This window comes from Zalophus californianus, chromosome 17, assembly GCF_009762305.2.
Source record: "Zalophus californianus isolate mZalCal1 chromosome 17, mZalCal1.pri.v2, whole genome shotgun sequence".
Taxonomy (NCBI): Eukaryota; Metazoa; Chordata; class Mammalia; order Carnivora; family Otariidae; genus Zalophus; species Zalophus californianus.
In genome coordinates, this window is record NC_045611.1 from 1,321,233 (window position 1) to 1,333,368 (window position 12,136).

Sequence of the window (12,136 nt, forward strand, 5' to 3'; positions counted from 1 at the left end):
TTTTGTTCCTGGCATTTTGGTGGGTTGAGATAAGGGGAACAACAGACCGGCTCGGAGAGAGCAGGCAGATAGATAAGGCGATAGGGTTCCTTCACCACACAGGCCTATCGCCTTTTATCAGAGTTCCCTTTTCTTTCTTTTTTGTTGGGGGGGGGAGGGTGCAACACACCCCACCCCCAGCCCCCAAGCCGGGTAACGGAGGGGTGGGGGCCTCCCTCCCTCAGATCCCTCCTGCTGTGTCCACACGCCCAGAACCCTGGCCCCCAGAGCTCCCGACCGGAAGGGTGGGGGTCCCGAGGACTGTGTTCACAACAGGGAGAATACAGAAGAGCCCAAGGGGGAATGATGAGGGCAGGGAGGCCCAGAGGCTAGTGGCCTGGAGACTGGATGCTGAGCCCCTCTGTCCAGATGGCCCAGGCGCCCCCGTGGGCTTAGCTGTGCAGGACAGGGAGACCTCACGGCCCTAGGTCTCTAGGGCAGGCCTCAGCATCTTCAGCCCCATTTTACAGATGCAGAAACTTGAGTCTCAAAACAAGGATGTGCCTGTGAGCCATAGCAGCTGGGGCAGGCTGCACCCCTACAATCCTTCTGCATTCCCTCTGGCTCTGGGAGTCAGACTCCCAAGGCCACAGGATAACGGTTCCAGAACCATCCACAGCACTGTGTGACAGGGGCCCCACACCTCTGCACCCTGGAGCTATTTGCTAAAATCAGTCCAGGAGGAATGCTGGAGGTGTGCAGCAGGCAGGGAGGGCTTGGGGAGGGAGCCCCAGCCCGGACGACTCCAACCCCTGCACAAGTCCCTGGAGAACACGGCCCCCACTATACATGTCTGGCCAGAATTATGGTTATGCCCATTGCCCAGGTGAGGGAACTGCGGTGCGGGGACAGTAAGTCACTTGCCCAGGGTACCCACCCAAAGGGCAGAATTTGAACCCTGGTCACCCCACACTACACTTGTCCCCCTCCCCCACACACGCACCCATTCTACTGGAAATAGCTGACTTCCTTTAGAATAATGAAACAAAACAAAACCCAAAAGACAGAAAGAAACCAATTTTATCACCAAAGGAAGCTATTTTCTGGAGGCAGATGAAATGACCCCCGGAGATAAGCGGGAGTAGAGGCACCCCATCACCTCCTGATCTCAGACAGGGCTGTGTGGTCCCAAGCACTCACTCACCCTCTCCGTGGCTGGGCCTTTCTCCCCTAAATGGAGGGAGCAGACCCCTTAGGAGAGGAGGAGACCACCAGAACCTCCAGCTATGATGGAGATCCAGACCTTGACGAGGCCTCTAAGTCAGTCTCTACTGCTCCCTTCTGTGCTGTGTGACCTTGGATGCATTGCTCAACCTCTCTGAGCCTTGAGTCCTCTTCTGAGAAGAAATGAGGTCAAAGGTGGCACCTTTCCAGGGCAGCTGGGACTCTACAGGGTAACACAGGTCAAGCCCAGGCCTGGCACAAAGAAAGTGCTCTGTAAAGGGAGCTACTACCTGACAATAGCTACCATTAGGATTGTTAGGACTGTGGCGTCCTAGCACATGTCGGAAATGTTGCTGGCGGCCCACTCAGGCCTCCTGTCTCTGGGATCACAGGGAAATCTCATTTCTTGAGAGCTGCTTAAAAACAAATACAGAAAGGGGAAACCATGGCCTGCATGGGTGTCCTTGCCAGGAGTCCCGGGCAGCCCGTCCGCGGGGGCCCCAGGCATGCGCCAGGGGGTGTCGTGCCCCCCCCGGCCTTGGGCATCCCCTCGGGCACAGCTGGGGGTGGGTGTCGCCCTGCGGGTGCGCGGCCCCCACCTAGCTGCCGCACCTGTCCCTCAGCGGGAGGATTAGCCACACGTGGGGCCCTAATCGCTGCTAATCGCACCACCATCACCGCGGGATCTCGGATCAGTTGAAGGAGGCGGCTTTATCCAGACAGACGCGGAGATGGCACCGTAGTCCCATCTGGGCGCCGACCATCACAAGTGGCAGCCAGGCCGGGGAAGCAGGGAGCCGGGAGCCCCTCCCCCTCCCCCACCGGCCAACGGCGCTCAGCTGGGTCCCTCAACATTGACTGGGCACGCACTGTGTGACCGGGCATGGTTCTGGGCGCCTGGAGACGGCAGAGAGCCTGCCCTCGGGGCACCGCATCCTCTCGGCAAGCTGGGGCCCATCTGACGAGGATGGAAGTGAGGCTCACGCGCCCAGAGTTAGAGCCGGGGCAGCCGGGGCAGCCTCCTGACTGTAGCGAGGCACCTTGAATCCACCCCCGTGGCCCCCAGAGGTTCAGCCCTCAGGCCAGGGGCACCGTTCCATCCTCCTCTGCTGCAGCCTTTCTGAGCGGAGGCCCAAGCCTTCCCCTCCCCGGCCGGGCCCCCGGACACTGCCTGGGTGCAGAGGCCTGGGAGGTGCAGGCTGGGCGGGCTGAGGTTCACGGCCGGCTCCGGGGGCCAGGAGAGGCGGAGACGGCCAAGGGCTCCCCTCCAGGGCCCCCACCATCCCCACCCTCCCCTACCGTCTTTTTCAAAAACATAATTTATCTGTGTATTATCAAGAAATCCAGACACTTTAATCAGTGAGCTATGAAGTCAGAATTTCCATTCTTATCTGCGGGAGGAGTGGAAACGGAGGAGATAGGCGGCGGGAACGGATCGCTGGTAGGGAATGTTAATGGGCGGAGAGGCTGGGCTATTGGCCACGGAGCCGCCGTATCTCCCCCATTATCAAGGGCCGTATCTCGCCAACCATCTCAGCGCGGTAATGGGGCCAGTTCAACTTTCCGAGTTATCACAGGAGCTGAAACCTGCGCCCGCCAGAGGCCGGGCTGGCAGACAGTTCCGGGCGGACTGGGCTTCGGCCGGCAAAGCCAGGAGGGGTGGGGGGGTGGGGGGACAGCCAGCCTGGCTGGGGTCCCCCCGAGGGCCTGGGTGCCCCCCCTGACCATCAAGGCCACCACCCTGAATGTCGGGAGTCCCTCTGTTCTCCAGGAAAATGTCTGATTTGGGCAGAGCCAGGTAGGGGCATGTTGCACAGGAGAGGAAACTGAGGCAGGAAGCCGGCTCAGGGTCCCAGGGCTCCCGGGCCCTCTTGAGCTGTGCCAGGCCCATGAGGTGAGATAGTGTGGCGTGAGGGCATGGCAGGTGGGGGTGGGGGGGATGGGAACACCACGGCCTCCCACCTGGTGGCCCCTTCTTGGGGGTTTTTCCAGGCCCTAAGCCCCAGGAGCAGGAAACTCAGTAACAAAGATAGCAGGGTGAGGACACCCTTGTAGGCTCTGCCCCTGCAGGTCCTGACCTGAGGCTTGGCTTTGTAGCCCCTTGGCAGCCTGGGGTACACTCAATGCACCCCTCAAATGTGGAAGGGCCTCCCACCGCCCTCAGCCCTCCTGCGTGGGACACCCCGTGGGGGCCACAGCCCATAAGCGGAACACTTCTGTTCAAAGGAAGGGACCCCAAATCCACTCATTCCAACCCCGTGAGGATTTAGTGCTCCCACTTTAATGCTCAGAGGGGCATCTGAGGTGTGGAGTAAGAGTCTCCCCTGAGGCCCGTCTGCTGCATGGAGCCCCCATCGGACTCCGAGGGCCCCAGAAACTGCCCCGGGTATAGACCGGGTCGACTGGGGCTCTGGTCCTTCTCCTGCAGCCGGCTGGGCCCAGAGAGGGGAAGGGACTCGCCCAAGGTCATATGGCCAGTGAGAAACAGCCTGGTCACCACAGCTGGCCACTGCCCGGAACCGCAGGAAGGCCTCAGTTTCCTGGACTTGAGCACGGGTGTTGCCAGGCTGGCCGGGAGCCAGGAGAGCTCTACCCCTGGAAACCACCGCTGGGTAACCATCCTCTGCCCCTCCCCCAGGCTGGGGAGCTCGGGCTACACTCCTCCGTCTGAACACCCACTGAGCCTCAGTTTCCTGGGCTAATCACTGAGCGTCCCTCAAAAGCGGCTGCAGGAAGGGCATGAGCAAGTGTCCGTAGGTTCTGGGCACACAGCAGGGGCTTAGTAAGTACTCGAGTGGCGCTTGCTGTACTAACCAAGCAGGGCCTGGTGAGGGTTGACGGCAGGATGAGCCGGGGGCCCCAGACAAGCTGGCTCTGAATGGGAGGAGGCCACAAGAAGTCCTGTGGCTGCAGGCAGAGGCCTTCTCTTGGGTCTCAAGCATCAGAGCACCTGATGCCTGGGCAGCCCCCGAGCCCTCCCTGGGGGCGGAGAATCCAGCAGAGCCCAGGGAAAATCCACCATTGCCTGCGAGGCCCTGTCCCCAGGGGAAAGCCCACCGCAGGACAGAGCCGTGACCACCCGGCCTGGGCCCTCTTCCCCTCCTGCTCTCTGGGTCTGACTTGCGGGGTGGAGGCTTGATGGAGAAAAGGGAAATTGGGGCAGGTGGCCTGTGACAGGTGCAGGCACCCAGGGCAGACTGGGAAAGCTGGAGGGCTTGAGTCAGACACCAAGAGGAACTGGCAGGAAGCAGGCCCGGGGGCACGGAGGAGAGGACAGACGACCCTCTGTGCTCTTCACTTTAATTCTGTCGGACAACCCCAATGGCACCCCAGCTCTGGACTGGGCTGCACCTCCTATACCAGCTCTTAGCCTCCCCACCCTCAGCCGTCGGCATCAAAGTTCCACTTTATGGGGGAAACTGAGGCTCAGCTACTTGCAGGAGGCCCGGGCACCCTCAGAGCCCAGCCTGGCACCCCCACAACATCCCCGTCTTGCAAAGGTGAAGACGGAGCCTCGGGAAGGCAGGGCAACTTCTGTGTCTCTGCAGAGTCTTATCCTTGACCCCAGGATTCTGGCCTGTCCTTGGCTGCGGCCACCCACAGGGAAGCTCCTGGAGGCGCCCACGATCAGAGCCCACACACTGGCCATCCCCTCCTTCCCAGGAAGCAGCACGCCTGCCTGCTCTGGGGGGCCTAGGACACATGGCCCCAGCCTGGCTGCTGTGGCAGGCCTTCTGCAGACCACCTCCTAGACCTGCTTCTATACTGCTCATGCGCTGTGTGACCCTGGCGTAGCCTCCCACCCTCTCTGGTCCTCCACTTCTTTGTGTGTAAAACAGCTTGAGAACCCCAACCTTAGCAGGCGTCCAGGAGAATCACGGGAGGGGATGCCTGCAAAGCACTCAGATGGGAGCTATCAGCTGCGGGCTGGCTGGGTCTCTGTCCCCACTGTAGCTCCTGGACTGAAGGAACCAGGAGCACCCGGGCTGGTCTGAGCGCTGCCCATGCTTGTGCTCCTGGAAGCGGCACCCCAGCACCTTCTCTCCTCTTCTACAGCTGGGGAAAGCCAGGCTCTGGGAGTCCACGGCCTCTGGTCCAGGGGAGGCCGACAGGAGGGACAGGAGGTGGAAGGGAGGGGCTGGCTTATCTGCCTAACCCAGCTCCGGCCCAAGGTCAGCTGCCACATTCCTGACCCAGCGGGGACACTGCCTTCTCCCAAACAAGGGGCCTTGGGAGAGGGAGGAGGGGAGTGGGCTGGAGATGCCCTGGGGCAGGCGGCCTGGGGGCGCTGAGGCAGCGCGGTCCAGAGAAGCTCTGCCCGCCCGTCCTGCCGCCTCCAGCTTGTCCCAGCGCCCCAGGGCCTCAGTTTCCTTACCTGGAAGATGGGCAAACCAATGATGCTGATGGTGGTTAACGGCAGGTAAGACCCTTGGGCAGAAAAAGGACTGAAGGAGTGCGGTGCATCAGGGTCCCCTGCCCACAAGTCCCTTCAAAAACTATCGCCCGAAGGCGGGAGCAGGGGGAGGCTGGAGACAGGACTCTGTGCGAAGTGTCCAGTCCTCCGGGCTTCTGGCAAGATCTCAGGAAGGCAACCACAGCAGCCAGGGCTGCCACATCCACGAAGGATGTGGCCTTGGGATGGCACTGTACAGCTGGCACTCGGGATCTCACAGACCTCCCGTGAAGACCCCAGGAAGGAGGTGCTGTTATCAAGCTCTTGCTTCGAAAGAGGGAACTGCGATGAGAGAAGTCATCTGTCCTCGGGGTCACGGCGAGGCCAGGACCCAAGGCCAAGCGGTGGCCCCCTCTGTGGTGGCCTCCCACTCCTGGAGATGTGGGCAGCCCAGGCCTGGAGCATAAAGCCTCTGCTCCCGGTGTGGGGACAGGGTGGGGATGGAAGCACTAGGGTCCCAGGGGGCAGGGTCTCTGTCCTCAGTCAGCCCGCTGGCCCCACGGGCAGCAGGCGTGGGTGGGAGCAACATGTCCTCCAGCAACCAACAGCCCGGGCTCCCCTCCCAAGCCGGGACCCTGGGTGTGATCCAAATAGCGCCCACCGTATCCCAGCCCTGCTCGGGCACTTGGCACAGCCAAGGGAGCAGGCCCCGTGTTATACCCATTCTACAGATGAGAAACTGGGAAGGAAAGAGACACTCACCAAGGCCACTCAGCCAGGAAGCTGAGTGGACGGGAGGCCAGAGTGGCAGTATCAGATGATATGAATTTCCCTTGGATTCTCATGGCTCAGGTGGCCAGCCACGTGGCCAGCAATGGCATCACCCCTATTTTGCAGATGGGTAAACCGAGGCTCACTCGGGAGGGCCTTGCCCATAGTCCTACATCCATTTCACACTGTGTATCCATTAAGTCATTATATGACAGAGTTCTGGAAAGCCCACTGTGTGGGGACAGGACAGATCCAGTCCCCACTTCCAGGTCGCAGAGATCCGAGCTGCCTGTGCAAAGGCCCTGGGGCTGGGACTGAAACAAGCCAGCAAGAAATCCTCCCCTCTCAGCTGGAACACAGGCCCTGGTGAGGGGCTCTGCCTTCCCTCAGCCCCCATGAGCTCCTTTTCTCATAAGAACCCACGAAGTGCAACTTCACGGTAGCAGAGCCGTCACCTATGGGCATCTGTCTCCTCCTGCCACTGCTGAGGACACTGAGGCCCACAGGGGGCCAGGAGGTACATGTGGAGACCAACTCCCTCTGCAGGTGTTATTGCGCCCACTGCTGGATCCCCCTTCACCCCAGGCCACTCCTGCTGAGCGGGGAGCAGTAGACAAGGCCCAGAGAGTAAATACATGGCTGTGGCCTCAGTTTCCCCCTCTGTGAAATGGGAACAGGGACCCTGGGGCAGCTCCAGGGGTATGGTGGCTGGGTGGGCGCCCAAGGTCCCTGGGCTTGGCGATACCAATCAGCGGGCAACAGCTGCCTCCAGGAGGAGGCCCGTCGATGGCAGATAGGCCGACTGGGAGTATTATTCACGAGTCCGTCAAGCCCCAGGAACGTCTGGTTGGCATAGAAACAGGAGATAAGGGGTACAATTAATGGCATCACATTCCCTCCTCCTTTCTTCCCCAACTGACCCATTTAAATCCCTGGCGGGGCTGGTGCCATGCTGGGCTCCCAGTGACCTCCAGGGAGGGGCTGGCTGGGCAGGCAGGGCTCGGCCAGGGCTCAGGTCCCCGGGCAGGGCTGGCTTCAGTCTCCCCGGGGAGCACCCCTGCGCAGCAGCGGCTCGGCAAGGAGGCTCTGGGAGACTCGGCAAGGGCTGGGCTGGAGAAGGACCCCACAGTATCTCCTCTCCCAAAGGCCCATTTCACAGATGTGGAGACTGAAGGCCGATAAGCCTGGGGGCAGGCAGACAAGAGGAGGGCGGAGTGATGGTCACAGGCCGGCTGGTTCAGGGCGCGGGGCCGGGCTGCCTGCGTTCCGCTTCTGGCTCTGCCACTTCTCTGGGGGAGAAGCTTAAGCAATCCGTGCTCGGTTTCCCCAGATGTAAAGATGATAAGAATAGGGCCTATTTTAAGTCAGTATGTGGCCTGGCACAGAGTAATCTCTGAAAGTATTAGCTGTTGTTAATATTATTACTGTCCAGGGCATGGATGAGCTCCTTGTTTTTCCTGAGGCCCAGGAGTGCAGGAAAAGCAAGAACCATCTAGAGCCAGGGTGGAAGCCAGCCTCAGGGGCGACAGCTGGGCTCCAGGGTCCGCCTGGCCCGTTCAAGTCCAGGGTCAGAGCTGGGGGCCTCTCAGCTCTTCATCCCCTGGGCTCACCACAGATCGGTCCCCATGTCCCCGGGGCTCTGGGGCGGGGGCAAGGCCAGCAGAGGAGGGCAGGACTTACGTCCCTGCTGACCCTGGGGTAGCAAGCACTGCCACACCTGTCTTTCACAGAGGGGAAACTGAGGCCAAGGAAGGCAAGTGAAATGCCCACGGTGGCTCTGCATCAGGATCAGCCAGGTGGCCAGATCCCCCTCTCTCTTCACCCCTCTGCCATCCCAGTGAGGTACGGCATGGTGAGGGGGCCCCGGGGGGCCATGCCAACGCCCACATGCCTCCCGTACTTGGGAGGAGACTGTGCCCGGCTCTGCTCTGCGCAGACAATCCCTCTTACGTTCCTGAAAACCTCTTCCCCGTCCTGGGCCTCGCCCAGCTCTCGGGCACTGGCCCTCACCAGAAGGCCCTGGCAGCCTCACCGGCGGATGCCGAACCGCTGGAGAGAGCACAGGGTGAGTCTGAAGCACGGAGTGAATTAGTCATCCTGTGGCCACCAATAATTTGTTTAATCAAACTCGGAGAATGTGTGAACAACACCCTCCCAAGAGATGGAGTGGCCGCCGGAGGGGATGGGTGGGACAAGTCCCCAGCTTCTGCTGGAAGCCCCCACCCAGCTGGCCTGGGTTCCCACTAGGCATCTAGGCCCATGGCCCCTGAGGGGCTTCCCCCTGCCAAGGGGCGCCCTTGACATCCCCAGTCTGACGTGGGGGCTGATTCCCGTCAGCCTGGCCCACCCTCCTCACCTCACACAGGCATCCCTTCCCTAGCCTCCCTTGCCGCTGAGCCCTTCACACCCCCGACAACCACCAGGAATCATCATCCCATTTTTCAGAGTTGGAAACTGAGGCTGGCCCACTGTCCCTGGACGTATCTCCGCGGCGGGCCTACTGCTGACCTCGATGCAGGCTCCCCCTTCCGGGACGTGTCCCTGACTGGACTTCCACCTATTACCCTCCACCTAAGACAGGGCTGGGACCCAGTGCATGTATACAGCAAGTGCTCAATAAAGACTTGCTGAGTGAATCAAGGCAGGTCTTCCAACCTGATCTGGGGGACCTGCTTGGAAAGAGCATCGGCACACTGGCTTCCTCCCTCTCCCCACAAACTCAGCCCTGGAAACGGAAACCACCTTGATTTTTTTCAACAAAACTCCAAGCAGGCTACACCTAAAACTTGCCAGGAACGCACACCAAACCCAGCACCATTCAAGGGGGAAAACACGCTCTCTCCGGGAGGTGACAAACCCCACCTCGGGCTATCTCACACCATCTCGTAGGAATCGGACGGGCGTCCCCTCCCCTCGCCCCGGAGCTCTGGGCCAGCGCGGAGTCACTTTCCTTTCATTTTGATGGACTGTACCACCCGCAGGGGAGGATCAACTTCTTGGCAATTAAGTATGTTTGGGAAGAAAACTCGCCTAGACGACCCAGCGCAGACGCCCGCTCCCCCTGCCCCCGCCCTGGCCCGGGTCCGAGGGCCCCACTCCCCCAGCCGCGACTCCCCCGCGCTGTTGTTGCTTCTAACCCGGCGGGCCTGGTGGCCATAGATAAGGCCTCTTATCGCTCTTGGCGATCGCCATCCGGCCGCCCGGCCCTGCGCTTATCGCAGCTCACATCGACCCGGGCAGGAGGAAAGCTCGGATGGCCGGGGGTCCCGAGCTGGGCTCTGCCCCGCGCTCCCAGCCAGCTCGGCCCCGCCTATCGTCTTGGCCATCTGGCCGGCCAAGGCCGCGCTCCTGCCTCGCCCTCCCCCGCTCCCACGTTTGAAGTTAATAAATGGAAGCGCCTATCGCCTCCACCATCGGTTGCGCGCCTTATCAGCACGGCACATCTATCTCTGCGTGGAACAAAAGGCGCACAGAGGCGCGGGCAGCTGCGCCCCGGCTCTGGTGAGGGCGCAGGGGGCGGTGGCCCCAAGCGCCCGGCCCCCTCCCCTCCACACCCGCGGCCTGGTCGCAGGTGAGGCTAGCGCGGCGGGCGCACAGCTGCGAGGGCCGCACGCACCGCCGCCGGCAGAGGGAGGGCGGGCGGGCGCCGCCGCTTGGTGACAATCAGAGTTCGCATCTTAACGCGCCAAGATCTGCCAGAGGGAGGAGGCGCCGGGGATGGGGGGGGGGGGGCAGGGAGGGTGCTCGGTGCCTCCTGCCGCCCTGGTCCCTGCCCGGATCCTGGCCGCGCGAGGGTCAGTAGCGGGGGCTCGTCTGCGTGCCCTATGCGGTCCCTGTCCCAAGGCGCACCGCTCGGCCAACCCATCTGGGCCAGGGCGCTCGCCCTGCTCGAGGCCTTATCGGCGCTGTCGATCGGTTCCCAGCCTAAGATCTCCCTGCCCGCGCTATCTATATTTCTCATCACGCTGAAACACATACACACGCACACACGAGAACAGACCAAACAGAGGCGCCCAGGGGAGGAGGGGAAAAAGAAACCAGAGAACGAGCGCAGATCAGGACCTGTAGGTGGTTTTAATACTTAAGTTGACTTGATAAAGGCGACTTTCGGAAAACAGGTCCTGCTTGCACATTGGGGGCGTGGGTTACCGGAACCCAGATTCATGCTTGCGTTCCCCCTGTCTAGGACCTAGTGGGGTAGACACTCCCCCCCAGGCGCGTGCACATGGGATCCTGGTGGCAGTGGTCGTGTGGCCAGCCCGAGTGCCTGGGGCTGGCAGAGGGCTGGAGGCCTCCCCTCTTCGCTTCCCATCCTGCCTGGCAGATGCGACCCCCGGAGGAAACCCCGTACTCAGGCCCTGGCTGAGGGGCGCGAAGTTATTGGTGTGGGGTGGGGAGCGGCGCTTCCTGTATGCGCGCTCTCTCGCTTCTCGCGCAGCCGAGCGGCCCAGAGTGTGCAGCGCTTTTATCACCGGGGATTGGCAGTATGAACTCAGCGGCCGCGCGGTCCCCTGGGGAGTGGCCCGCGGGCCGGAATAGGCAAGAAACTTGGGACACGCGCAGAGGCGACCGTGACCTGGGGCCGAGTCCCCGGAAGCCCCTCTTCCCCGACTTGGAGTAGCCCCTCTGATAAGGGGGTGGGGGTTGCCTGCCTGCTACACGTGCGGCCTTGGCCGGGACAGAGAGTAAGGTCGGACCTCCAGGAGGCTGTCCCCAGGCAGGGAAGGCTCGAGTTTGAGACCCCAGCGACAGGACGCGGGGATCTGAGCGGCTGGAACCGAGCGCACGGGCTGCGGTGGCCGCCCCCGCCCCCACCCCCCAGCCAGGCGGCGATTGGGCCAGCAGGAGAGGTGGTGGGCGCCGGCCGGTCCCCGCCACTTGGTCATGCATTTCCACGCGGCCCGGGTGCCCCCTCTCCCTCCCAGGTCTCTCTCTGTTTCTCCCTCTAGATACAAAGCCTGGGAGAGTCAACCGCGCTGCGAGATAAGATCACAATTTCAGCCCGTCCCGACAGAGCGATCTTATCAGGATGGGACTTGCAGAATGGAATATTTTAAACTTTATCTGAGCCCAGATCGGGGCCGCCTTATCGCTGCACCATCTCGGGGATGCGGGGGAGGGGCAGGACGCAAGGTGGCCGCGCCCCCAGCAGCCCCGCTCCCGGGCCCCTAGGCGGACACCCCTCCGGGCGGGACCCCCGGTGCGCCGGAGCCGAGACGCGGGGGCCCGGCCGGCCGGCGGAGATTAGATTACTGCGCGCTTGGCGCACAGCGCGGGGGGCGCGGCGCGGGGTGAAGGTCGCGGGCGCCGCGAGCGCAGCCGGCCGGCCGTGTGGGGGCGGGCCAGTGGGGGCCGACGAGGGTCGGGGCGGGCGGGCAAAGTTTGACTCACGCTTGATCTGCCGGGGGTTGCTCTGTTTCCTCCTGGACATGTCTCCGGCGCCGCGCGCCCTCCCGGCGGCCGCCTCTAGCCCCTGGAGGGCGGCGGCGGGCGGCGGGGGCGCGGCGGGGCCGCGGGGCGGCTCATGCCCCCGGCCCCCGGGCTCCGCGGCCGCCCCGGCCCGCGCCCCAGCCCGCCGCGCCCGGCCCGGAGCCGCTGCGGAGGCCGGAGGCAAGGCCCTGCGCTGCGGGCGCGCCGACCGCCGGGGGCGGCGGGCGGCGGGCTGCTGCCGGCTCCTCGGCTCCCGCGCAGACGCCGCCGCCGCTCGGCTTTTCTCAATGGAACCTGCGGGCAGCGCGCGACGAACCGGGCGGCCTCGGCCAGGGCGCT

General features: G+C 62.9%; 1 protein-coding gene across 3 annotated transcripts in view; it reads right to left on the reverse strand.

The window, feature by feature from the left end:
- The window catches only part of ZFPM1 (zinc finger protein, FOG family member 1), a 69,513-nt gene extending 57,635 nt beyond the window's left edge, over window positions 1-11,878 (reverse strand). For 2 of the 3 annotated variants that reach the window (XR_003524349.2, XM_027620351.2), the window contains exon 1: window positions 11,759-11,878. Coding sequence is in view for 1 of the 3 variants with exons in the window: in XM_027620351.2 (XP_027476152.2) it covers window positions 11,759-11,798 (40 nt within the window). In the remaining 2 variants the exon portion in view is untranslated. Of the gene's footprint in view, window positions 1-9,229; window positions 9,264-11,758 lie in introns of those variants that run through there. The other variant, XM_027620355.2, reaches the window with a different exon arrangement.
- Between the last annotated feature and the right edge of the window lie 258 nt (window positions 11,879-12,136).